Source organism: Raphanus sativus, chromosome 9, assembly GCF_000801105.2.
Source record: "Raphanus sativus cultivar WK10039 chromosome 9, ASM80110v3, whole genome shotgun sequence".
In the NCBI taxonomy this organism is placed as follows: domain Eukaryota; kingdom Viridiplantae; phylum Streptophyta; class Magnoliopsida; order Brassicales; family Brassicaceae; genus Raphanus; species Raphanus sativus.
The window spans coordinates 6,063,927-6,090,119 of record NC_079519.1 but is presented as its reverse complement, the minus strand read 5'-3'; the positions used below and the strand labels follow the sequence as shown (position 1 = coordinate 6,090,119).

General features: G+C 37.1%; 4 protein-coding genes and 2 long non-coding RNA genes across 7 annotated transcripts; 2 read left to right on the top strand and 4 right to left on the bottom strand.

Annotated features, from left to right (window-relative positions):
- The first annotated feature begins 772 nt into the window (after positions 1–772).
- LOC108826680 (putative L-type lectin-domain containing receptor kinase II.2) lies at positions 773–2,252 on the top strand. The gene has a single exon (XM_018600060.2). It carries the CDS (start codon positions 867–869, stop codon positions 2,142–2,144), a length of 1,278 nt encoding a protein of 425 aa, XP_018455562.1. The 5' UTR covers positions 773–866; the 3' UTR covers positions 2,145–2,252.
- Positions 2,253–3,606: 1,354 nt separating this feature from the next.
- On the bottom strand, positions 3,607–6,262 carry LOC108824590 (zinc finger BED domain-containing protein RICESLEEPER 2-like). Its single transcript, XM_056994680.1, has 3 exons — positions 4,187–6,262; positions 3,774–4,101; positions 3,607–3,689 (listed from the first exon to the last, which is right to left on the bottom strand). Exons 1-3 carry the CDS (start codon positions 6,260–6,262, stop codon positions 3,607–3,609), a joined length of 2,487 nt encoding a protein of 828 aa, XP_056850660.1.
- Positions 6,263–6,659: 397 nt separating this feature from the next.
- Positions 6,660–8,125, bottom strand: LOC108827066 (uncharacterized). Its single transcript, XR_001945592.2, has 4 exons — positions 7,663–8,125; positions 7,460–7,540; positions 7,345–7,377; positions 6,660–7,229 (listed from the first exon to the last, which is right to left on the bottom strand). It is a non-coding gene; the product is annotated as an uncharacterized LOC108827066 (long non-coding RNA).
- A 2,713-nt stretch (positions 8,126–10,838) lies between these two features.
- LOC108823927 (D-xylose-proton symporter-like 3, chloroplastic) lies at positions 10,839–13,823 on the bottom strand. The gene is made up of 13 exons (XM_018597241.2): positions 13,525–13,823; positions 13,327–13,433; positions 13,090–13,168; positions 12,946–13,005; positions 12,788–12,854; positions 12,579–12,703; positions 12,009–12,488; positions 11,859–11,906; positions 11,725–11,787; positions 11,558–11,638; positions 11,380–11,478; positions 11,142–11,279; positions 10,839–11,067 (listed from the first exon to the last, which is right to left on the bottom strand). The coding sequence occupies exons 1-13, from the start codon at positions 13,729–13,731 to the stop codon at positions 10,933–10,935; spliced, it is 1,689 nt and encodes a 562-aa protein (XP_018452743.1). The 5' UTR covers positions 13,732–13,823; the 3' UTR covers positions 10,839–10,932.
- Positions 13,824–13,912: 89 nt separating this feature from the next.
- LOC108827209 (uncharacterized) lies at positions 13,913–14,973 on the top strand. The gene is made up of 3 exons (XR_001945624.2): positions 13,913–14,051; positions 14,309–14,500; positions 14,695–14,973. It is a non-coding gene; the product is annotated as an uncharacterized LOC108827209 (long non-coding RNA).
- Positions 14,550–15,799, bottom strand: LOC108827207 (uncharacterized). 2 transcript variants are annotated; one of them, XM_018600568.2, is made up of 6 exons: positions 15,597–15,799; positions 15,332–15,475; positions 15,151–15,244; positions 14,965–15,065; positions 14,800–14,883; positions 14,550–14,714 (listed from the first exon to the last, which is right to left on the bottom strand). In XM_018600568.2, exons 1-6 carry the CDS (start codon positions 15,717–15,719, stop codon positions 14,691–14,693), a joined length of 570 nt encoding a protein of 189 aa, XP_018456070.1. In that variant the 5' UTR covers positions 15,720–15,799; the 3' UTR covers positions 14,550–14,690. The 2 variants fall into 2 exon arrangements, with proteins under 2 accessions (XP_018456070.1, XP_018456069.1); XM_018600567.2 differs by having other exon boundaries at positions 14,550–14,883.
- Positions 15,800–26,193: the final 10,394 nt, after the last annotated feature.

The following is a 26,193-nucleotide window of genomic DNA, read 5'->3' as shown; positions in this document are numbered from 1 at the left end:
CCGCGAATTATCTATTTGTCTTTAAGTTTTTAAGACAATCAAACATGTATGGCCAGATGGGTAAGGTTATATGGTTCTTTTTTTTTTGTCACTGAGGTTATATGGTTCTTGTGAATCTAATTCCGATGTTAGCTGCCTCAAAAGAAAGAGACTCACAATGACAATGGGTTACATGGCAACTTATAAAAAGGCCTTTTAATATTTTCAGATTCAGGCTTTTGAAGGTCAAGAAACCAAAGATTTTCACTCACTTTAGCAAATCAGAAAGAATAAAATGGAGAAGAGAATCACAAACAACAAAATATACCCTTTCGGTCCTTTCTAGAAATTGTCTAACCGTCTCGCCAGACCGCCACACCGGACAAAGTATTCACAATAATTAATAATTATAAAAAAGCTAGTTGCACGGTCATGCTGAAGATTTCTTCAGCTTAAACAAAGAAACAAAAGAGAAGCAAGTTGATTCAGGATTACACATATACAAACATAATTTATAGCAGTGCCATCATAATGGTTGAGCAAGTCAAAATAATATATAACAACTGCAAATAGCATTTCTTGATTTAGTAGTAAGAACTTATTCAAACAAAATTTTAAGCAAAAAAAAAAAAAAAACTTATTCAAACAAATTATCCTAATGCTACTGAGAATTAGAGATGTGCGCACGCACGTATGTAGGACAGCCAAGTCTCAGATAAAATATCCAAACTGAAACATATAACCTTGACTAGTAAAGACAACGCTTGTCACATACATGGTAAAAACGCTTGTGGAAAGCATGGCCGGTGCTCTTGTCAAACTCCATCAAACCAAGTGTGCCTCTATTGTCAAAATCCATCAATGTTTCAGAAATATTCAATGAAACCATGTTTGTAGGCTTCTCAGGATCCACAGGCACAATCAAAAGTGACCAATATATCCTTGCATGGAGTTTCAAGAAAGGTGGACAAGCAGAAAGCCTTGACATTTCAAAGGTTTTGGATCCCCCTAATCGACCTCCAAATGACTCTATCAAGAAACTAATTCTCGTTGTTACTATACCTTTAATTGTTTTTCTGATGATGCTTGGAGGAGGTTTCTATCTATACATGAGATGGAAGTACGCAGAGGTGGTAGAACAATGGGAACAAGATTATATCCCTCAAAGGTATTCTTTCAAGAACCTCTACAAAGCAACAAAAGGTTTCAAGGAGCTACTTGGAGCTGGAGGTTTTGGAAAAGTATATAAAGGAGCACTTCCTTCTGGTGTTGAGATTGCTGTGAAGAGAGTCTATCATGACGCAGAACAAGGAATGAGACAGTATGTTGCGGAGATAGCTAGTATGGGAAGGCTAAATCACAGGAACTTGGTGCCACTTCTTGGCTATTGTAGAAGGAAAGGAGAATTGCTTTTGGTTTATGACTACATGCCCAATGGAAGCTTAGATAACTACTTGTTCAACAAAAACAATCTCCAATGCCTCACTTGGTCCCAGAGGTTTAACATAATCAAGGGAGTAGCATCTGCTCTTTCGTATCTTCATGAAGGCTGGGACAAAGTTGTATTACATAGAGATATAAAATCTAGCAACATTCTTCTTGATACTGAACTAAATGGAAGGTTGGGAGATTTTGGGTTTGCAAGATTCCATGACCGTGGGGAGAATCTTGAAGCCACACGTGTGGTGGGAACCATTGGCTACATGGCACCAGAGCTTACTGCAATGGGAGTGGCTACAACAAAAACCGATGTCTATGCTTTTGGAGCTTTCATCCTTGAAGTGGTATGTGGTAAGAGGCCGGTAGACCCTGAGAGACCCCCTGAGCAGATGATTTTACTTAAGTGGGTTGCTATTTGCGGAAGCAGAGACAGTTTCATGGTTACTGTTGATAGTAAACTCGAAGGAAACTTTAAAGCTGAAGAGGTCAAGATGCTTTTGAAGATAGGCATGCTCTGTTCACAAAGCAACCCAGGGAATAGGCCTAGTATGGGAGATATAGTACAATATCTTGAGGGAAATGTCACTGTTCCGAGCATATCAGTTGATACATCTGGTTTTGGTATGCCCAATATAAGCAATGATATGGTAACACAAGAGACAGCGACCTCCTCATTAGCTAACTTCTCGTTTGAAGATGTTACAGTCCTATTTGGTGGTCGTTGAAGCCTCCATCACAGGCTGCTTTTTAAGTTTACAAGTAAGTTTCTTCTTTTTGCTACAATGTTTGATCTTTCTGATGTAATGATTGTATTGTGATGTGTTGTTTGCAAACTGTGGAACATGCTGAAACTACTCAATTTACTTATCAAACGAACATGACAAGGCTTCATTAAATATATATATATATATATATATATAAAAAACATAATTTATGTTACAAAAAGTATATCAAACATGTTTTATTCAACATTTCACTTCAAGATTTTAGACTCAATCTCATCCACGCTGAGACCCTTGGTCTATAGCTCATTAAATATATATATAAAACATAGTATATCTTGGAAATACTAGAACTACAAACAAGAGTGATATCAATGCTATAGCTCCAAAAAGAAGGAAGAGATTCTCTGCTCCAAGATATTCCTGCAAAGGTGGCGCATGGGAACCAAAGCTAACTAATAAAATGAGCTTCAGGGAAATTTTAACCAACCAGAGCAAGCAGAAGAGATACCTCTAACGGTGAAAACCTATGTTGCACCGGGACGGATACGGGAACAGATACGGGGATGGGAGCGGGACGGGAAACGGCTAAATTTAAAATTTATGGATACGGATACTGGCATGGATACATCTACAAATATATATACATACATATACAGTGGCGGAGCCAGCATGATAGCATGTGGGTCATTTGACCCATGTGAATTTCTGTGAATTTTTTTTTTACATGTAGAGTATACTGCAAAATCTGAAATTTTAGTTTATTGACACTGGAATCTACAGTGTCCAAGGAGGGGACAACTGCCCCACAAAAATTTACATATTAGTTTATTTACATGGGAAATACTAAAGATCCTGCAGCTCAGGTGGTTAAACTCTTTGTGCTGTCTCCACAACTCTTGTGTTCGAACTTCCATGTGCCATTAACTTGTTCATTTATTTTATTATGAGTAGGAATGTCAAACAGGTCGTCCTGTCCCGGACCGCAGCGGGCTCGTCGACTTGCGGTTCATTGCGGTCCAGTCCCGCGCGGGCTGCGGTACTCCAATGCCTCGGCCCAATCCCGTCCCGCCTAAAGTCCTGGTACTAACGGGCCGGCCCGCGGGATAACTTCAATCTGCATCCAATGGCGACATATCCTGTTAATTTGGAAAAAAATGGTATTAGTTCAGCTTGATGATTATATACTGATATCATATGTTGTGTCCACTTTAGAAACATACTAATTTGTTATGTCCTGTTATACATGATCAAGAGTGAAAAGTTTAAGACATAATTATTTTTTCTGAATCAAAACATAACTCATAATTTCATAAAAAACCAAATGCTATTGTTTTCTGAGTTTATAAAATTAAAACCAAACACCAATTCAAAGCTGCTAGTACCAAAACAATGTCATTAAAAAAACAGCAACTGAAAACACCAAATGAAAAGAAACAGCAAGTCAAATAAACAACAACTCAAATCACACTTTTGCAACTTCCCCTCCATCACCAACAGCTGATTCAACTGATGGGGGTTTATCTTCTTCACCAAATACTTCTTCTTCTGCAAGTATTAATATTGAAGTTAGTAAAAGCCATTTTGATTCATAAAAAAAAATATATATGCTTGATAATCTAGATTAATTACCATTTTGATATGATTCATATCCCCTGATCCAATTCCTAGTGCATATCAGAGCCTGCACATTTTTTGGGAGTAGACGGCTCCTGTATTTGTTGAGGACTCTTGATCCAATACTGAAAGAAGACTCGGAAGCAACTGTTGTGATTGGAATACTTAATAGATCACAAGCCATACCAGCCAAATCACCATAGCGATGAGCATTATCTTTCCAGAAGTCAAGAATATTCAAGCTCTTAAAACTGGAAACTTCCAATGGTGGTTCATCAAGATATGCTTCTAGAGGTGTCTTCCCACTCCCAACACCACTGACTTTGCGAAATGCAAAAAAATCCTATAAAAGTTTTTAGAAAAATATCTAAGACCTGCAGTTCTGAAAAATAATAAACATACTAGTTACTTGTAAAATGAACACTCACAGTGTAGTTCTCAAACATTTCAGTGGACACTGGCTCACATGTTTTGGGTGGAACCGTCTCACGTGGCTCCGTAGAAGGGGAGTTTGCCTTCGATTTTTTGTCATAAGACTCAAAGAGAATGCTTAGCCTCTCACGCAAGTTCTTCACCTTAACATCTTTTGTTCTCATGTCAAGCTTCCCTAAACAATGGTCAACAATTGATAGCTTAAATCGCGGATCAAAGACTGCTGCCATTGCAAAAAGACCACTGACATCATCCCAATATTTGTCAAACTTCTCCTTCATTGGTGCCACCATGAATCTGACAACCTCATCATCGCTTTCCTCATTATTCCGGAGCCAATTATGGATCATCCAGACTTGATAGAAATACAAATTAGATGTCGGGTAATTAGTGCCAGACATCATCTTTGTGATCACAGCAAACGGCCCCAGAAAATTGCAGATATTACTTGCTCTTGTCCATTCTTCAGCTGTGGGCGCTATTGTAAAACATCGCTTGTCAAATGACTCAAACTTCTCAAATGCCTTACGGTAATTTACTGCAATTTGCAGCATATAGTAAGTGGAGTTCCATCTGGTCGAGACATCCAATATCAGCCCCCGAGTTTCTTTTACATTCGCAGCAACCACAGCTTTTCCGAACAACACCTCCCGCGATGTAGATGATAACACATACTTCACACTCTCTCTTACTTTGTGCAAAGCGCCTTTAATAACCTTTAACCCATCTTGCACTATAAGGTTAAGTATGTGAGCTGCACATCTTACATGGAAAAATTCTCCTCCACACACCAAGTCATCAGTCAACATTAGCTGGGACTTCACAATATCTTGCATCGAGTCATTACTTGTAGCATTATCCAATGTGACTGAGAAGATTTTTTTTTCAATTCCCCACTCTTTCATCGACTCAAGAAGCTGCATAGCAACATTCATACCAGTGTGTGGTGGCGCTAGAGCACAAAACGTGATGATCTTGCTGTTCAACTTCCAGTTCCGATCAATGTAATGTGCAGTCACACACATGTACCCTTCACGTTTTATTGACGTCCACAAGTCAGATGTCAATGATACTCGACCAGGAAGTGTAGCTAAGTCTCTCCTCAATGCGTCTCTCTCGCTTTCATATAGTCGATATACATCTGATCTAGCCGTGTTTCGACAAATGGTCTGCACATCAGGATTCAAATACGTCCAAGTTTCTCGCACTTTCTCATACTCTACGTACGAGTATGGTAGATCATGCTGGACTATCGTCTTAGCTACCATCTGCCGAAAGACGGTATGATCATACTTGCCAGAGTGTAACTTCCCCTTGAAATTGATCTTCTGCTGATTTCTATTTTTCCTTTGATACACCTTACATCTAAAACGATGCCTTCTCAGCCCACTGGTTCCATGCGAGTGGGAATGCCAAGCATACTCATTCCTGCAATGCTTGCATTGAGCTTTCATTGTCCCATTCTGTTTGTGGACCACCGTGAAATCAGGCCACACATCTGATCTTTGCCTATTGTCCATTTTGATTTCTTCTTCATTCAACTCCTCTTCTTCATCCAACTCTTCTTCCTCCAATGAGTCATCAAAGTCTGGTATCTCCTCGACCTTCTTCTTCTTTTGCGGAGTGGTAGCCTTGGCCTTGCCCTTTTGCGACTGAGTCAATGGCTTTCTTCTCCCTCCCCGAATCACTGATTTCACAGGTACAGGCTTCTTCTTTCTACACGCCTGTGAGGACGAGCCTATGCCACCATCTATTGTGGACTGCAACATGGGTTTCCCCGTGGCTGTTCCAAATCTGCTCTTTCTGTGAGGCATGTTTGTTTGGGGTGGTGGAGTGATTTCAACATCAGAATCATCAGTCTCATCGTCAAGGCTCATCACCTTTCTTTTGCTTGCTTGCGTCTTTGCACCAATAGCATCAGAAGTTACACCACCTTCTCCCCTTGGATCAGAGCTCCCTTCAAGCGCAGCAAGAGCATCTAGAGTAGCTTGACTCGCGAAGTCCAATGTTGATGGTGGAGTGTAGTTAGTATCCATCGTGAACTGCTCTTCTGAATCGCTCCTTGATCCCATGGTCTCTGTCTCTGCTTGCGTCTTTGCGTTAGGTTTTTTTTTTTGAGGTGAAGTCGTGTGAACGTGGGACTATTAGCCTATTAAGGTTTTTAATATTTTGGAAAATTTTAAATTAATTAACATATAATTAAAACTTAGCCTATTAGGGTTTTTAAAATTTTGATAATATTTTATTTAAACTTGCTTGAGGACAAGCACCAAAACCAATCCCTTTCTATTACGATATACATCAAGTGACAAACAAATGCAGTGATCACAACAAACCTATGCAAGCCAGCTAAACAAGAGTGTGTTCTATCTATGTTCGATCCGATAACCTAAGCAAATCCAGCTAAACAAGATTGTTTTTATCACAGAAGTATCACACGTACACGTTTAATAGACAAAGAGCTTACTAACCTGAGGTCCTTAAAGCGGCTATACTGGAGCAGCTGCTGTATGTACTGGTCTCCTCCTTCCTTGTTCACCATCACTCATCATCTCCTTGCTCACCATAACTCCATAAGTCTCCTTCCTTGTTCACCATCACTCATCATCTCAACACATACAAAATAAAAACACAAATCAGAGAGTGAATCAAGGATAGTTTAAATGAAACTAAGAATTATAGACAACTTACACAGCCTTCACGGTCATTACGAGCTTCCTCCTTCTTCACCTACAAAAAGAAAAGACATATCAGAGACAAAAACAAATGACCTCAAATAAGGATCAACCTATTATATAATTCAAGAAGCTTAAAGTTTCAGAGTGGTAACACCTTACAATCTTTGCAGCTCGGTGATCTTTGCAGCTCGGTGTTGAAATCTTCTTCACTAAACAAGGAGGCAGGTGGTGGCGACGGTCCAAGCTGGTGTACGACCAAAACATACATCAAGTGAACACCTTCTCTATCGTTTTGAGCCTACAGCAGCTTTTACCGTCGCCACCATCCGCCTACTTGTTTACAATCATATATTCTTTTCACCTGCAAAAACAAAACACTAATCAGATACTGAACATAACCAGAGACATCACAGAGACTAATACAAAACAAGAACAAAAACATAAACAAAACACATTAGGACACTGGTTTTACTAACCTAATAGACACCATCCGCGTACTCGGTCACCACCTGAAAAGTGCAAACAAGTAAAACTGTTAGACTACAAAAATAAAAAAAAATATGATCTCAACGCCAAGAACAAGAAACTTACCAGTTTCAACGCCAAGAAAAAAAAAATATGTCCTCTGTCCTAATCTCTGGAACCGGTCTACATAGCTTTCTGGTTCAGTATCTACATAATCACAAACAAATATAACATGTCATATAAGCTTTTACTTTAGCCACAGATAAAAACGATTTTACATAGCATCAGATTAAACGAGTAACTACATAGAAAAAACGATCTTTCATTACCTGTGACATGCATGGGGTCACCGTCGCAGAAGAAACCTTCGCCGGAGATGGATCTTGGTTTACGGTGGAAGCGGAGTTCTTTGACAGATACTTCACAAACTCCTAGTTACGGCTCCAAGAAGCTTCACCGGAGGAGATTAAAGGCGAATGGAAGACTAGAAGAAGCTTCACCGGAGGAAACCATGGCCGGAGCTCTCTTTCTTGTGGCGCCGAGTCGCGTTCGTCTCTCTCTCTCTCTCTCTTTTGTTTTTTCAGGTGGCGGAGCTGCTGAGGAAATGAGAGAAGAAGACTGCGGTCTCTTTAGGTTAACCCGCGGATTCTATAGGCCCGGCCCGCTCAAAGCCCATCCCGCACAGTCCCTAAACCGCCAAGCCCGCAACATCGCGGGTCATCAATTTGTCGGCCCAAACCCGCCCCGCCCCAGCTTCTTTTGGGCTCGGCCCGCGGTCCAAGCCCACCTTTGACATTCCTAATTATGAGTTTCATTTTCTAGTTTTTTTCCCACCTGTCGTATCAATCTTTTCATCTCTCGGATTGCCTTTCTTCTAGTCTCTTTGTTTCTTTTTGTTTTTCTTACATAATAACACTCAAATTTTTCATATTTATTGTTTTTTAACAACTTATTCTATTTTTTTTCTATTTCATTTTATTTTGATAGTAAATTCATCTAATATTTCCTTTTAAAACAGTTATTTTAGTTGTAACAGTTTAACTTAAAATAAAACTTTTTAAAAATTATATAAATACTTATGTAATATTTAATTTAAATATATTAATTAATTAATTGTCCCCACTAAAATTATTTTTTAGATCTGCCACTGTAAATTATCAGTTTGACCCCTATCAAAGCATTTTCTCCCTCCGCCACTGTATATATATATATATATATATGTCAAATCATAATATAAAAACCAAATCATAATTTTCATATAAAAAGCCTTTAGAAGCTTGTATATAGACATAACAAAATACTTATTACAAAACATAGAACTCAAAATAAAAGACATGTAACATAAACAACACACGTACGTGACTAAACAAAACACATACGTAAAAATTGACAAACACAAAAACAGTTTGTAACCCTTATATCCTTTATATAAGGACGTTTTTCCTTGTTTTCAATTGTTTTCCAAAACTATGACATGATAAATGTAAAAATAGATACTGGATTTACATCAGAAACGTTTCTCAAACGTTTTCAAAACCTAGCTAAACGTCTCCAAAAACCTTTGCAGTCCCCGCTGTCTCAGAAACGTGTCAGAAACGTCCCCAAGCCATCCCCACCACGTCCCCGTCCCAGAAGCGCAGCTGGTACGTGATACGGCAGTGGATTGCCGTCCCCGTGCTTCATAAAACGCAAAGGTCACAATGGCTTAGTCACAACAAATAAAGTCAAGATGCAACTAACCATGTGTTTAGATAAAGCCACCAACAAGGAGTGTTGTGTTGGTTAAAGTCTATCTAAGGTGTAGTTGTTAGAGTTGTTAGTAGAAGTAAGGCTGAGTTGTACTAGTGGTCACAGTGCATGTGTAGTAGTCAGTGTAAAGCTATATGTATAAGTTGTTATTGTAAAAAGTATCCAAGTCTAATAAAAGAAAAGATTTGGAGAAGTAAAAATGTAGACAATCAAAGAGTTCTCTCTTATCCCCACAAGAATACAAACGTGAGAGTAAAGAGAGAGGTTTATGTTTGTGCTAATGTCAAACACAAGTGAGTACAAGAGTAAGTGTGTGAACAAAAACAGAGAGATAGGAAGTGAGGCTGGCCTTAAGAGAAGTGCGGAGAGGCCAAGCCAAAGCAAAGAATGTCAACAGACACAACCAACCATTCAACACCACAGAATTGCATTCAGCAACGCCTGTTTATTCAGAATCTTTATTGTGACTTCCGCTCCAATTGAATCATGCAAATGGAAATCCGATGCTTCAACGTTGATTGTGGGATAGCTTTTCCAAATGATTTTCCACTTCTTGCAAACTTGGCTAGTGCCTACATATTCTTGAATAGGAAAGAGGAAAAATAGACATTTAAATTTTCAACTATTTGAAATCAGTAAGTTTAATACCGAACTCATTTGCACGATTTTATTTCTTAACTAATAGTTTACTTGGCAAATTAGTGATTAAAAAGTTAAATGATAAGTCGTAAAAGATTATCATTAATTTTATATCAATTATCTTCGCTGTTAAACTTGAAAATTTTGAAATTTCCAAATTCAAATTCTAACTTTGAGTGAAGATGATTTCCGGCAATGAAAAAAACGATATCCAGTGATATTTGTTTCCGTGATTAGGTCAGATTTACTCTCTTATCATCGGAAATCGTCTTTGCTGGAAATTGTTTTCATTCAAAGTTAAGGTTTGAATTTGGAGATTTTGAGTTGTTTAGGTTCAGTGACAAAGATAATTGATATAAAACTAACGAGAATTATTTACGACTTAGCATTTGATTTTTTAGTCACTAATTTGCCAGGTCAATTATTAGTTGGGAAATAAAAACATGCAAGTAATAGTTCGATATTAAAGTTGCTGATTTCAAATACTTCAGAATTTAAATGCCCATTTTCCCATAGGAAGAAGGGATAATATTTTGGTCAAAATATCACTTGATAGCTTCGTAACAGGAGCAGCAGCATCTACTGTGTGAATCTTCCTGTCACGTTCATTGCTTTTCTCCCACTGCTCATGGTTCCAATCCTGCCCCTTCACTCTAGAAGAAGAAGAGCCCCTCTCAAAGGGTGGTTCAAGATCATCACCCCTAAAACGTTTTCTTGTGGTGCGATATCGTTGTTGTTGAGACAAGGACCGTGGCATCTTCACGATCAAGTTCTACAGAGAAGAGAACAAACTCTCTGATGGAACCAGACCGGAAAGAGCTAGAAACCCGTATCTGAGCAACAACATCAGAGATGATACCATGTGTTGTTTTTGCCCTCTGCTTTTTTTTTGGTTTAACCATGCGCTATTATTTCTCTTATGGTCTTTGATAGAGAAGAAAGTATTAAACACTTGTGCATTCACCCTCATCCGAGCTTCCCATTTTCTCTGTTGAGTTGCCCCAATAATGTCGGTTTCTTTGTTCACTGCAAATATAAAGAGTGGCTGGTTGTCGTTGAAGCCTCTCTGCATCACAGGCTGCTAAACTTACAAGTAATATTTTCTTCTGCTACAGTGTTGTCTCTTAAGTGAATGATTTTGTATGTAAATGATTGTATTGTGATTTGTTGTTTAGTTGACATAACATACATATGTTTTACTACTCAACATTTCACTTCAAGATTTTAGACTCAATCTCTTCCAAGCTGAGACCCTTGGTCTCAGGAACTACTAGAACTACAAACAAGAGTGATACCAATGCTATGGCTCCAAAGAGAAGGAAGAGATTCTCTGCTCCAAGATATTCCTGCAAAGGTGGCGCATGGAAGCCAAAGTTACTAATAAACCTTCAAGGGAGTTAACATAAAGAGAGATAGATACCTTTAAGGGTGAAAACGCAAAGGTCACAATGGCATTGGAGCCGAAGTTTGTAAGAACTGCAAGACTGATCCCTCTCCCTCTTGTGCGAAGTGGGAAAATCTCTGACACCATTAGCCAGCTGATTGGTCCGAATGAGATCTGGTTTCGCAAGAACACACAGTCAGATCAGGAAAGCAGTGACCTCTAAGCTAAAGACTTTTCCAGTATAGTCTAAGTACTAAGAGAGCTAGAAGCAAACCTGATAGCAACCAACATAGAGAAGCAGTGCACCAACTGCGACAAGAGGAAAACTTCCGAGAAACTTGTAGTATGCTGACAGTAGAAACAAAGACAACGCCTGGAACATACAAAAGAAAAGAGTAAAGCCACCAGCAATGTATCCAAATTTTGAAACACAAAAAGAGTTAAACTCGTACAATGCCACTGACGCCTCCAATCAGTAAGGGACGTCTTCCAAGATCATCAACTTTGGCAACAGCCACCCATGTCATCAGTAACTGCAGAGAGGACGTTATCAGTTGAAGAGGTCTGTTTTATATATAACATATACAGCCAAAAAAAAAAAAGAAAAAAGAATGAGCACCTTGAAGACACCAATGATAACAGAGACTCTGGTTGCATCAGCAGCAGCAGAGAATCCAGCAGTCTTTGAAATAGATCAATCAAGTCTCATAAAAGATCCCCACTAAAAAAATATCAGGTGTAAAGCAAGCATACCTGAAGAATCGAACCCGCGTAGTAAAGAACACTTGGCTGTCCAGTTATCTATCAAGATGATGATGATGATGCAAGAGTACTATTAAGTTAAAATTAATCTCACATTCATCCAAAGACTCAACCAAAGAATCAAAAAGAAGAAGAAACCACCTGCTGAAAAAGGACTAAACCTCCACCAATAGTCAAAGCTTTCAAGTTAGGCCCTTGGAACACTTCCAAGAAGTTCCCACCAGACTTCTCATCTTCGTAAGCCGTTTCCACAGACAACAAGGCATCATCCACCAGCTTCTCCGACAGTTTATCACCGGGAGGTCTGCCGCGTAGCTTGCTGAGGGCAAGCATGGCTCTCTCTTTGTATTCCTGTAAAGGGCCTTTACCTTGAACAGCTCTGAGAAGCAACCAGCGAGGAGACGGAGGGAGGCTCCACATGCCTAGTCCCATCAGCAAAGCAACAGGGGTACCGAATCCGTACATGTATCTCCACCCTCCAACCACATCAATCTCAAAGCTTCCAACAGAGAAACCCAACAGAATGCCTAATACGATGAAGAGTTCTTTGAGAGATATGAGAGTTCCACGGATTTGAGATGGGCATGTCTCAGCTATATAGAGTGGAGCCCCATGCATTGCCTATTTTATCAAACCCCTCAAAAGTAAAAAAAAACACTAAACAAGAATCAACAAAAATGAAACAAGACAAGGTTTGTTTCAAGAGCTCACCAAACCAATACCCAAACCATAGAGAAGCCTTCCAAGTAAGAGAATATTGAGATCAGGAGCACAGCCAGTGATCAGAGACCCAAGGAGATAGAGACCAGCAGCTATAATAAGTTCCCGCCTTCTTCCTTCATAAGAAAATGGGAAGCATAATAAATTTTTTAAAAAAAGACAGAAGGAGAAAACAATAAAAAAAATAAAGAGAGAGTTACCAAGGAAATCAGCAATGCCATAGACAAGAGTAGAACCAAGAAGGGCTCCATATAAGGATCCGCTAACCTACACAACAACAATAAGGACAAAAAAGACTTTCTGATAAAAGAGTCCATGGAGAAGCATCTCTAGATAGTATAAAGATAGATAGCATTACCACAAGTCCTAGCTGAACAGGTGACAAGTTAAACCATGTAGTTCCACTGAGCGCAGGTGACTGTTCATTCAAACACTATTTATTATTACCATGTTAGGCTAAGAAATAAAAAAAGGAAGCAGATAAAATTTAAAATTTCAAAACCTGAAGTGAAAGAGTAGCACCGGAGGTTGCTCCAATATCATACCCAAACAATAGCCCTCCAAGAGCCGGGAATACAAACCTAAAGAAATGACATTTAAAAATCAGTGTTAAGACTAAACCCTCAATCTAGCTAAATACTTTTAACATTTGATGATACATAAGCCATTGCTCATTACACAAACAAATCAAAACCTATAAACTAAGCTCAAGGGATTGAAAAGGGATCACAATACGTACGGGAGTATAACAGAAGACCAAGAAAAGGACTCTGGTGCATCAGAAGCAAGCGAATCAGCTACTTGTCCACTGTCGTCAGCCAACTCTCCTCCCCTCCCAACTCCCACCTACCCAATCCATCATGAACCAAAACTTAAAAAACCAAATCAAACATTTTGAAAAGCAGTCAAAAAACCCAATGAAACATGTACTCCTGACCTGGAAATTTTTTCGGTGTCTAGGGACAAAACGAGGTTTGGGTCCGCATAAAGTAAGTAGTTCCTTGGAACGGAGGTAAGAAGAGTCAGGCCTTGATTTGAAACAGGAGGAGCAGAAGAAGGTACGGTGGGGACTAGAGTTCTTGAACTGGTTTCGTTGTAAAGGTTTGATGGAGAAATGTGACTGAGCAGAGACAGCGAAAGACATGATCGGAGTGTGAGGATTCTCTTCTCCCGCTAACTTTGTACGCTTAATCGCTCATCCTCTTGATTCTTCAAAGTTTTTTATTTTTTAAAAATAAATAATGAAAACAAAAAAAAACAAATTGTGTGGTTGTAGTATCTTAAGGATAAAACTGTAAATTAGTAATTAGTAGGGTTTCTTTCTTTAATAACATAACTCTCTTTCTTATCTTCTCCGACATTCTTAAACCTTTGAAACAGAGTAAGTTGCGTGGAACAGAGTATGAGAGAGCCAATCGTCCACAAGTTGCGTGGAACAGAGTATGAGAGAGCCAATAGCCACTAGTAAGCTATTTTTTTTCATTTTCTTCTTCGATTCTTTTTTGATAACTTGTAAGCACAAGTTTCGAACTTTTTTCTCTTTTCCATGGAGTTAAGCTTTTTATCTCTGTTTTCAAATTCGTTTTTTTATTATCCGCTGAAACAGAAGTTCGATTTGGAGTAGAAAGAATGAATGATTTTGGTTTGGCTCTCAAACAATACTTTTTTGATTGAATGAAGCAAATTTGATGCTTTGACTAACTTGGCTATCTCTCTCAAAGGTATGAGCTATCCTTGTGCGTGGTGGGTGTTTGATCCTAACGACCAGGATAATTGGGTGTGGCTTACATTGTTCAAGTTGATGCTGCTCCGTTATAGCAATTAATTATCTCCAACACTATGAAGTTGATATTAGTAGTCGCAAGAAGAGGCCTATAACCAAGGCCGGCCACTTTGACTCACAGTTTACTCAGGTTTGAGCTGATCTTTGCTTTTGATGTTTGATTTTAAAAAGATTCATAATAGAATAAAATGTGACTCCATTGCAACCAAGGTAATTGGAACAAAGCCATAATACGTTATTTAATTACATTACTAAGAGTTCGACATTAGTAGAAAGTCTAGCTAGAGAGAGGTTGCAGCTTTCACATAACTCTTTTTCTCTTAGAAGGTAAAGTCTCCTTTGGTCTGCAAAACAAAAAAAAGACATGCAAGTCAAAGTCAAAGTTGAACAAGCGAATAATCCTCCATTGACAAAGAAGTTGGTCAAGACCTCTGAGAAAAGAATGTTCTTTTCGTTGATTTGCATAACCCCAGCTTTGAGTTTGCACTCCCACTTGTTCTTTCGCTTCTTCACCTACGCAAGTTGCATGTTGTTGAATAAAATGGTTTTAAAACTTGAACAATGTTCCATCATCAATGAAGAAGAAAAGCTTACATAATCAAACTGACACATGATCAAATGCGGAATGTCCTCGTCGTCATTGATTTCATCTTCCTCATAATCATCATCCTCGTTCAAACTTTCATCATCATCATCTAAAACATATCATTTATTCATTCACATAAGTAAAAAAAAAAAAGGCAACACCTTTCGCAACAAACCAAATCTGAAACACTTCACCATGAGAAGCAAAAGCGCTTGGCTTTATATCATCAAAAGCACCATCGTGCTGAGGAATGTAATCTCCTTCATTCTTTATCGACATCGCAAGCTCCTGTAAAAACGTTTTCAACACACACACTAAGTAACCACCCCTGAAGAAACTCTCTCTCTTAAGGCCCCAAAAGAGAATCAATCATACCGTGGATGGAAACTGATCATCAGTCTTGTCAATCCCACTCTGATTCTTATCATATCCATGCAAAGGATTCGGATCTTGAATCAAAGGTGTTGTTTCTATCGTTCCTCTTATGACTCCGGCTTGTATCATCTTCCTTCTCCAAGTCTATTACACAAAAGAGTTATTATAATCAGTTTCCAAAACCCTAACTTAGGGCTCGCGTCAAGAAAAGCGAAATCAGTTGACCTAAAAGGAAGAAAAAAAAATGAGAGCTTTGTCAACTAACCGCGTGAAGCTCGCTGAGAACAGACTCATCGAGTTCTCCACTGAAAACGAGGTCGTTTCGAGACTTGCTGATAACATCGTTGCTGATACTGATGTAGGCGTCGCTTGTGTGGCTCGCGTCCATCCCGTAACAGTCAGACTCGGAAGATTGCTCCTCTTGTGGAGGAGAAGAAGAAGAAGAAGAAGAAGAAGAAGAAGTTTGGTGGGTGGGAGGGGGTATAAATAGGTTTTGGCCGCATCACGCACGTATTTATAGTAGCGATAATAAGCTGTAAAGTCGGTTAATCTTTTGGGCCGACATGAATCTGACTTATGTGGACTTTTAAAAGCCCATTTTCATCCAATCAATAGCCTTTTTGGCATCCAAAAGTCCCAGTCAATAATTTTTTTAGTAATTTATTTTTTGAAAAACTTAGGTGTTTTCCTGCACCATGTGCAGTAAAAAAATTTTAAAATATTTTTAACCGATAAATATAAATTATATTTAATTTTCTTATTAATATTATAAATTTCTTTTTTTATCAATATTTTAATATAAATTTGATTTAACTGAACATTAAAATTAAGACAAAAACAATTTTGTTTATTTTGAATTATATTTAAGAATGTGCATGTATATATATAAAATTATAATCTTAGGTAGATTTTTCTATCTATTTATTTTAATTAAATATATTAAATAAATATGTAAAATTGCATAATTTTCAAAAATTAAAATTAAACAATATTTGTAAAATCTGTTGATATATATAAGAAACTAATGATTTTACGATCTAATTTGATTTTATGATTTAATTTTTATAATTTTCTAAAAATATGTATATATTTTTGAAGTATTTTTAATTTAAATGATATTTCGAAATTTGAAATGCCATAATTGAATATATTTATTTTAATGATGATTTATGAGTTATTACCATATTTTAAAAAAGTCCAAAAATATAAATCGATAATAAATGTAATATATGAGTTATTACCATATTTTAAAAATTTTACCAAAAATATAAATTAACATTAAATATAATTGTCCATGTCATATTAATCTATAAAACATGTCATCAATTTTAGTAGTCATGTCATATTATTTTTGTGAGAATGCTTGTAGAGAAGACATGTGGCAAAATCACTTCTCAAATATAGTGTAGGGAATATTGTATCATTCCATTGATTTCTTCTTTTTTTTTGAGAAACATTCCATTAATTTATTGCGGTACTGAACTTCAATATTTCTCATATGTGCAAATGTGTGTATGATATTGTGTTTAGTAGAGTAAAGGGTAAGTTCATATATGTATTCTTAACTATTCTGTTTATTAATTAAGCTTTAAAATGTTTTTCGTTTTATTTTTATATTGATTTAATGTACTTTAAATAGATTAGTTGTCAAAACAATAATTTTAATATCGCAATTTATAATTAATGTAGTTTCCATCATTTTATAATTATGAATTTAAATATAGCCTAAGTAACCAATCAAACTGTTTCAATATGTTAGTTACCCTAGCAATGTTTATCATTAATAATATTTAAGGTCAGTCCTAATGAGACACCAAAACATTAAATTTGGTGTGATTTCATCTTCAATAGGACATTAGAAATAATATTATTCGACTAAATTTGGTATAGAGTGAATAGTGTTACATCAAATTTGGTGTAATACTATTCATCACACCAAATATTTAATATATGTATTTTATTATGTTTCATTTAATAATGTAGCTTAATTATTATCATTAATTAGTTCAAATTTGTAACTAAACATAAATATAATGTATTACTGTATTTTAAATTATTTTTACATAATTAAAATATTTTTATTTTATTTCAAGTAAGAAATCACTAAATGATATTATCATTTTTATATTGTAATAAATAAAATATCATAGAATTTTTACTTTTTATTTTATTTGCAAATAAATAATCAGTCAATGATTATTATTATTTACTTTATCTTGTAATATATTTTATTTAAAAATATCAATTATGATATTTATTTAAGTTATTTTTGTAATTAAAACTTTATGTAATACTATTAAACTCACCAAATATTAAAATAATTTTTTAAAATATAGTTAAATTTGTATTACTAACTAACATAAATTTTATTAAGATAAATATATTATTTTGTTATGTGCGTTTCATAATTAATAGTTTGTAATTTCTAATATAATATTTTATATAAAATACATATATAAAAGTATAATATTGTTAAGGGAATAATAAATGTAAATGAATGCTATAAACATATACAAAATTTTAATAAACATAATATCTAAGTGTGATAAAAAAACATTTATCAATTTTAAATAATAAAATAATAAATTTATTTAAACTGAAAAAAATAGATAATATATAATATTACTTTTGATGTAATATTTGTTGTCTTGGTTAGAAATGATTAAGAAAATTGATACAAAACATCAAATTTGGTATCATGTTGGAGATATCCTAAACCTCTCTACCTTTACCAACTACTCAATCAGCCTTTCGCATTTTGATTACTAATATGAGCAATGTCAGTTTGATTATTTTGGGCTGAGATTAATAATGAACGGGCAGTAAAATGCATTGCGACAAAACTTGGCCCTTCGGCCAATATTAAAATATTTGAGTGCGTTGAACGTTAATATGTCAGTAGGAGGTGACAACAAAAATAAACGTAATAACCAAGGGCTGCTTTTAAGTTCCCGTACCCTTTCTTGGTCATCTTAGACCAACTATGGCGGGATAACTACGGGACAATACGGTGCAGTTCAAATAGTAACAAAAATATATACATATATAAATATATGTAAAAAAAATTGTTACTGTTAATGGCGGTACGGTGCTGGACGGTTGGTTACCATTCGAAGTCTATAATTTTTTACTATATTTTTTATTTTAAAATAGAGTAACTTAATAATAAGGTTAGATTTGGCTCCAATTGTATTCTATTTTAGATTAAACAATAGAGTGATAAATCAATAGAGCGTTTTCATTCTAAACTCTGCTTTTGAGTAAAAAATATAATGAAGTTAGAGATGATTTTTTTTGATCGAAATAAACTTGAATTGATGAAACAGAGTAATTTACTCAGCAGCTACAAAGAAGAGAAAGTAAGTGAATACAAAGCTGATTTAGCCAAGATATCAGCAGGAACATTGTTTAAAAGAGGAATGAAATTAAAAGAGATAGATTCGAAGGATTTCGTCAAGACAGTCAAGTTATGAAGAACACCCTTCAAGACAACATCTTGAGCTTGAGACTTCAAGAGCAAAATGAGAGTCTTAGAGTTAGAGTACACATTTAAGCACCTAACATGTGAAGAAACTGCTGCAGTCACAGCAGCTTTAACCGCCAATGCCTCTGCTACTAGGGCCGAGGGAACATGGCGACGGTGAGACGACGAGTTTTCAGCACACACTCCGGAAGCGTCACAGAATTGCCATCCCATTCTACAATCTCCTGTCGAAGGATTCCAGACTGCATATGAGAATACAGACCAAGTATAAGAATTAGCACAAGGGACATTACGACATGGGACCACACGAGGTGGTAGGACTTGTTTTGCAAGAGGAATCTGGGCATTATTCCAGGATCGAGCATCTTGTATTACTTTCACTATGGAGCTATCTTCCGAAAAGTACTTGTTCTCAAACAAGAGTTTATTCCTATTTGTCCACAAGACCCATAAGATCCAGGGATACAAGGGAGTATTGCCTAATCCAATGGGGAGGGAGTGAGATCATCCTGCAACAATGCTAAAGTAACTCCGAGACTAAGGTGATGTCTGTCACAGAAGGCTTATGTAGACAAAGCGTTTGCTCCCAAATCTTCTCCGCAAACGGACATTGGAGTAGAACATGAAGTTCAGTTTCCCGCGCTCCGCATCTTTTTCAAACCGGAGAGACAGCAATGCCTCTGCTTTCAAGTAATGATCCTACCGGTAGTGATTTACTAGTTGCCTTCCACATGAAGTGTTGAATTTTCGGAGATGTTTTCACATTCCAAATACATGCCTTCCACTTGAAGTTTTGAGAAGTATGTTCACCGGTGCAAAGCTTTGCAGTAGCATAACCAGACTTCGTGGTATACTTTCCTGAGGCATTTAGAAGCCAGACATGTTCGTCTTCAAGATCAAAACAACTCGGAATGAGATTGCAGATCAAACCTTCATATTGAGGTAATGTTTTTCGGACCATATTGATGTCCCAATCCTTCGAGAGTGGATCAATCAAACGGTTTACTGTCCACTCTTGCGTCTCTCTTGTCAGGGGACCAATAGGAGCCATAGGTGCATCTGTAGATAACCAAGGCTCTGTCCAAATGTTCACTTTCTCACCCGTACCCAGCGCCCATCCTAGGCCCTTTTTGAGGAGATCACGGCCAATCAAAATACCCCGCCACCCATGAGACATTCCACTTGTTGTTCCCACGTTTAGGAGGGGAGCATTGTGGCAGTATTTACCGAGCAGGATCTTGGCGAGTAGAGAGTTCGGGGACTTAAGGATCCTCCACGAGATTTTGGCCAGCATAGCATCATTAAACTGGGATATCTTTCGGAAACCCAGACCTCCCGCACTTTTTGGAACCGAGAGTTTCTCCCAAGATACCCAACACATCTTTCTAATCTCTGGGGAGAGGTCCCACCAAAATCTTGTGAGAACCGATTGTAGCTGCTTAACCAGCGATTGCAGAAGCTTGAAGCAAGACATAGAGTACACCAGCATTACAGCCAGAACAGATTTCAAGAGTACCATTTTGCCAGCACTAGACAGGAAACGGGAAGTCCAACTATGGGCTTTTTGACGCATCCGATTCACCAAAGATGCAAAAATATCTCTCTTACGGCGACCAAAATGCTCGGGAAGCCCGAGATATTTGCCAATACCCCCCTCTCCAAAAATCTAAAATTGCTCCCGTATCCTTCTCTTCGCGGCCCCCGGGGTTTTTCCAGAAAAAGTAATGGGCGATTTGTCGAGGTTGATGCACTAGCCCGATGCAGCCTCGTATCTCTTCAGTATCTCTATCAACTTCGTGCAACTCCTGAGGTATGTTCTACTAAAGAACATGGTGTCGTCTGCAAACAGGAGGTGATTAATGGTCGGACTGTTTCGCGAGACTTCCACTCAAATGATCTGACCCTGAGCCTGAGCCTTCTTGCAAAGTCCCGAGAGCACTTCCGTGCATAGAATGAATAGGTACGGCGATAGCGGGTCTCCCTGTCGTAAGCCTCGGGATGGGAGAAACCATCCTTGAGCGGTACCATTGATGGGATAAGAATACGACACCAAAGTCACACAAGCCATAATCCAAGATATCCAAACCTCATGGAAGCCAAAGCGTGAAAGAACATTTCTCAGGAAGCTCCACTCTATACGGTCATACGCTTTGCTCATATCGGTTTGATGGCCATACTACATCGCACAGTGGCCCCTGAGTGCTGCAAGTAATGGAGGATCTCATGCGTAATCAACACGTTATCAGAGATGGCTCGGCCTTTAACAAAAGCGGACTGGTGTTCCGAGATCAAATATGGCAGCAAAAGCTGTAATCATTGGGTTAAGAGCTTCGCTATTATCTTGTAGTGTGTATTACAGAGGGCAATGGGACGATACTCAGAGAACTTACGAGCACTTGTGGTTTTCGGGATCAGTCTCACATGAGTCTCATTCTGTCGAGTGTCCAGATAGCATGTCTCGAAGAAAGCTCTAATATCCGCACAGATATCCTCACCAATGACATCCCAAAAAGATTGGTAAAAGCTAGCGGAAAAGCCATCCGGTCCCGCTGTCTTATCGGGGTGGATAGAGAATAATGCTTCTTTAATCTCAAGTGAGGTGGGCAGAGCAATCAATGCCTGATTCATCTCTGTTGTAATTAAAGGGGAGATCCCTTCATTCACAACTAGAGAGGACTCGAACATTTGGGCAGTGAAGATTTGGGAATAGTACTTGGTAATGGTCTTGACGATCCCCTCTTCTTGATACACCGCTCTCTCTTCACTATCCTCTAGAACTGATATCTTGTTCACCGCTCTTCTACCTCTAGTGGAGGCATGAAAAAATCCCGTGTTTCGGTCACCACTTTGCAGCGAGAGAATACGGCTTCTTTGTCTCCAATAAAGTTCTTCCTCCTTATAAGCTGTCTTTAACAAAACTGTGAGAGTAGAGATGACTTCTTGATCCAGGGTTGAGTTAGATAGCGCCTTCTCCAAGTCCTCCTGAGTTTTCCGAATCACCATGTTACTATTCGCATTCTGATCTTGGGTCCACTGAATGATGTTATGTCTTATTCTACCAATCTTTGCAACAACCGTCTCAGCATGTTCTGACTTCCAGTTTTCCGAGACCAGTTATCGAATCTCAGGCTTGTCTTTAAGCCGTCTGTCAAAGCGGAACAAGCCTTTCTTCTTCGTGCGGGTAACATCAAAGTGGACGACAACAGGTCAATGATCCGAACCCTCAAAGCGGAGGTACTCACAGCGTCTCGCTGGAAAACGTTCGAACCACGCACAATTCATCATTGCTTTGTTAAGTCTTGACTGAATGAAGTGTGTATATCTTGTTCCCCTCCATGAGAGATGGTTTCCAGAGTGCTTAAGATCCCAAAGATCCATTTGTGCTACAAAGCTTCTGAACGAGAGAAAAGAGCCCTCCCATCGCGTCGGACCTCCTATCTTTTCTGAGTTATCAAGTAAATCGTTAAAGTCTCCAGTTATAAGCCAGGAATCGTCCTTACCCTGACCCAGTTCCATCAGTTTCTGCCAAAACGCTGGGCGATTTGCCGTTTGTGGAGCATCTTAGTGGTGGTTTATCGACCACTTTCACATGATAGTTCGAACCAGTAAAGTTGGTGTGACAAAACAAGGACTTTCACTAGGAGTCTAGGACAACTAACTTTAAGCCTCGCAAGTTTCCGCGCAATTAGCGTCGTCATTTTATAGTAATATGTTAGGATGATAGGTAGCATTTTGCCACCCTGATTGCTATGGAACATTTAGCTGGTTAAGTATACTAGCAGTGTCGTAACTATAATCTGTTAGCTTTTTTATAGAGGATTCGAAGTGTATATATACACGCGTTTCAACATTGCAGTCTAAACACGATGAAAATTATAGCGTGTGTTTTTCTTTTTGCTAAAAGAAATTATAGTTTTTTTTTGTAACATAGTTTAATTTAATATTTTACCCATCATATAATTAATTTTTGAGAGTTAAAGTTGTCATATCTTGTTATTGATCCACATGACTTTTTAGATTTTGTAGTCAATTTGGGTTAATGTTATGATAAATTCTTATAAAATACAACAAGTTTAGTTTTTGTGTGTTTAAAGTCGGCCAACAAACCTTTGTAAGTCTACATTACAAAGATTGCATAGCCTCCCATAACGTACGCTTGTATAATTTTTCTATACAGATAAATTTCCATAAGAGATTACATTTCAAAATTCTCATCATCCTAAACTCCTAACATGCTAATGTCACTATACCGAAATGCCTATAATCACGAGCGAACTTTTTCATACTTTGTGCTCTTTAACATATAGAATGAAGAAAATTTTGTTCAATCATTAGATAATAATATATAGTCATGTTCTTTGATATATATAACATAACGAATCAAGTTCAAAAGGATTTGTTCGATCGACAAGTGTCATTTTGTGTCGTGACGGAAAGCATACAATTAGGCATTTTTCGTGGAGAATTGAATTTTCTTTTGTGGACTTATATGTGTAGCCTTGATTACTCTTCTTTTTCTTTTTCTTCTCCGGACAGTCGTCAACTCGAATTACAAATTTTAAAATTATAGTTTTGCAAAATGTCGGGTTTGGTAAACACGTGGTGATCTGGAAAGATACCTTCTCCAAACATTTGATTGAGGACAATTCTTATCTTCGAATTAAGTAATGTTTACCTCATTGATACTAATATATTGGCGTCTTTGATCAGATGAGCAACCACACCAAACACAACGGTCAATTTTCACATGCTATGTATATATGCTTGATTCTGAATTGTGTTCCAAATACTATTGTTTTAATGTACGAGTGTACGAGGTTAGGAATATACTCAACAACTTCGTCTATCGGTTTTTTTTCTCGTTCTTGTACATGCAAGTTTGTATAGGACAAGACAAACAAGTGCATAACATTTTTTTTTCTTTTTTAAACCAGTGCACGACTTGTTTATCAAAACATAAAGTCTGTAATATAGGGACTCGTTTTGTTTTCTTGAAAAAGAATATAAGGACTCATATGTCATCATTTACGTAATATATATTAAAATTTTGGATGTATGATGCATAATTTTAAAAGAATTTATCTACTAAAGAGAGTTTTTTTTAAATCTACTAAAGACAGTTGTAATATACTATCTACTGTGTGTTAAATATTTGTTTCATAATCCTGCGCTTACGTGATGTTTACCTATGGAAACCTAACTCGAAACTGGTTTTATGAACTATTTTCCAAAAAAAAAGAGTTAAAAGTAAAAACGTAAAAAAGGTTGGTGCGGAATCGACAACTGTCAACTACGTTACATAAAAACACCAAACAGTACGCAATCTGCCGGCCATGCAGATTCAGGGCAAAAAGAAACTTCCCCGGTGTACACGTGTTGGATGGGTACTCTGACACGTAGTTATTTGAAACTTCTACTTCGGTATCTGCGACAAAGAAGAACCAACGACCTTAAACCGCAACGTGGGACTTGCGTCCAACACGCGTCTCCTTAGGCCACAAAACAAGACTTTAGACCTAAACCTCATTTATGAATCAGGGACATGGAACACGCCGTTAGTTCCTCGTTACTGCCAAAACCTTTGTTTCAAAACATTTACGTGTTTTCTTCTTCAAAAAAAAAAGCTTTTACGTTTTGAAATTGAAATATTTAAGTTAGTAACGTGTTTGAAATTGTAATATAGCTAGTAATTTTTAATCTGAACCTGGATATCAACTTGAGTGAGAAATTCTTTTTCTTTTTATCAAAGAACTTTTTTTGACGAAAAGAACATCTATAGTTTCTTTAGGAAATCTCATATTCAACTCGGTTTATATGAAAACCTCCCACGAACGTGAATTTTGAAGAAATTATAGTGTGTGCGGGGTGGGGTGGGGGGGGGGGGGGGGTGTGGTTCCCTCAGGTTAACCGGAAAAATATTATCAAGTTTCAATCAAGCTAACAATTTCAATCATTCTCGTAAAATTTACGTTAAATACGTATGTGTATCATCATATAATCTTAGCACCATCTGCAAGTAATACTTTCAGAATTTCAAATATGCATGCCCAGATACACATTAATAATTAAAATCGTTACTGACTAGAAAAACACCCACCTTACACATGTCAGAAAATAGAAATGCCATAGATATTGGACACTAAACTATTTGAAGCTATATAAAACCTATATGCTTAAATTTAAACGATTCTAAACAAAACAAAAAATTGAGTTTGGCATTAAACAAATTCCATTACCACACAAAACTTACGCATCAAATTGAGCATTTATCAGATCGGGCATCAATCAATAGAAAGAAAAAGTATTTTGCATTTTCTGAAACCATAATAATGTGCGATGTAGAAATTCCAACGAGAAATGGCAAGCTTTCATTTTAAAGTTACAAACACAAAGATGGGATAATTAATCAAACTAGCTTTAGAACCATTGTCTCCTTACCGAAAGCTGATCTCCAACCACCTACTAAAGTAACTAGCCATGTTTCAGTTACTCTTTTTCTTGTTATCGTCAGTGTTATATATAGTTTACCAACAGAGCATTATACATATTGGTGTCACTACCAACCAAATAACAAAAACAAAATAAATAATAAGCTCTATCTTTTAACTAACAGCCAACAATATATATAGTTACATATTGGATTTTTTGGTGTTTGTTAGTTTAAGTTGATAGAATAATTCGATATCTTATAAGAATTGAAAGAGATGGTTGGTATATAGCTCGACGAATGCAAGGAAAATTGTCTCTGAACACAAAGTAATATGATTATAAATTATAATTTAAATATTTATATATATGACTATAATTTTTTATTTTGCTGCAAATATAACAATCAGAAAACCTTTCACGTGGCGCAATGTATGTGCCTACTGTCAACTTCAAGTACCTGGCAACTGGTATCCAGCTTTAGCGGACACGTGGCTTCGTTTAAAAAAATAAAAATCATCGGATGCTATCTTTTACATCAGCTCACACGTCATCCTATTATACTCCGCCACGTCCTATGGAATTTTCCGTAAGAGATGAGCTTCTCTTATTTTTAGGCCTACTTATTTTAGTTCTTCAAATCTTAATTAATAAATTGTCTTTAATTGTTGATTTTGGAAGAGCAGCAACAATTGAACAACTTTAATTTTCTTTGGTTTTCTACAACATACAAGCTGAGTTTCGGGACTTTTTGTCTGATAGATTCTTCTATTTTTCTGATTATCTTTGATTATTTATTTTAGTAGATTGTTTTTCATATTCTAGTCAGCCAAATTGATCATTTTTTTCTGGCTAAATTTGAATGTTTATATATCTTTGCATCAAAATTATTTATTTTAATTACATATGCCGTATTTCATCTATCATCTATGTGTGTAGAACCAGCGAGAGA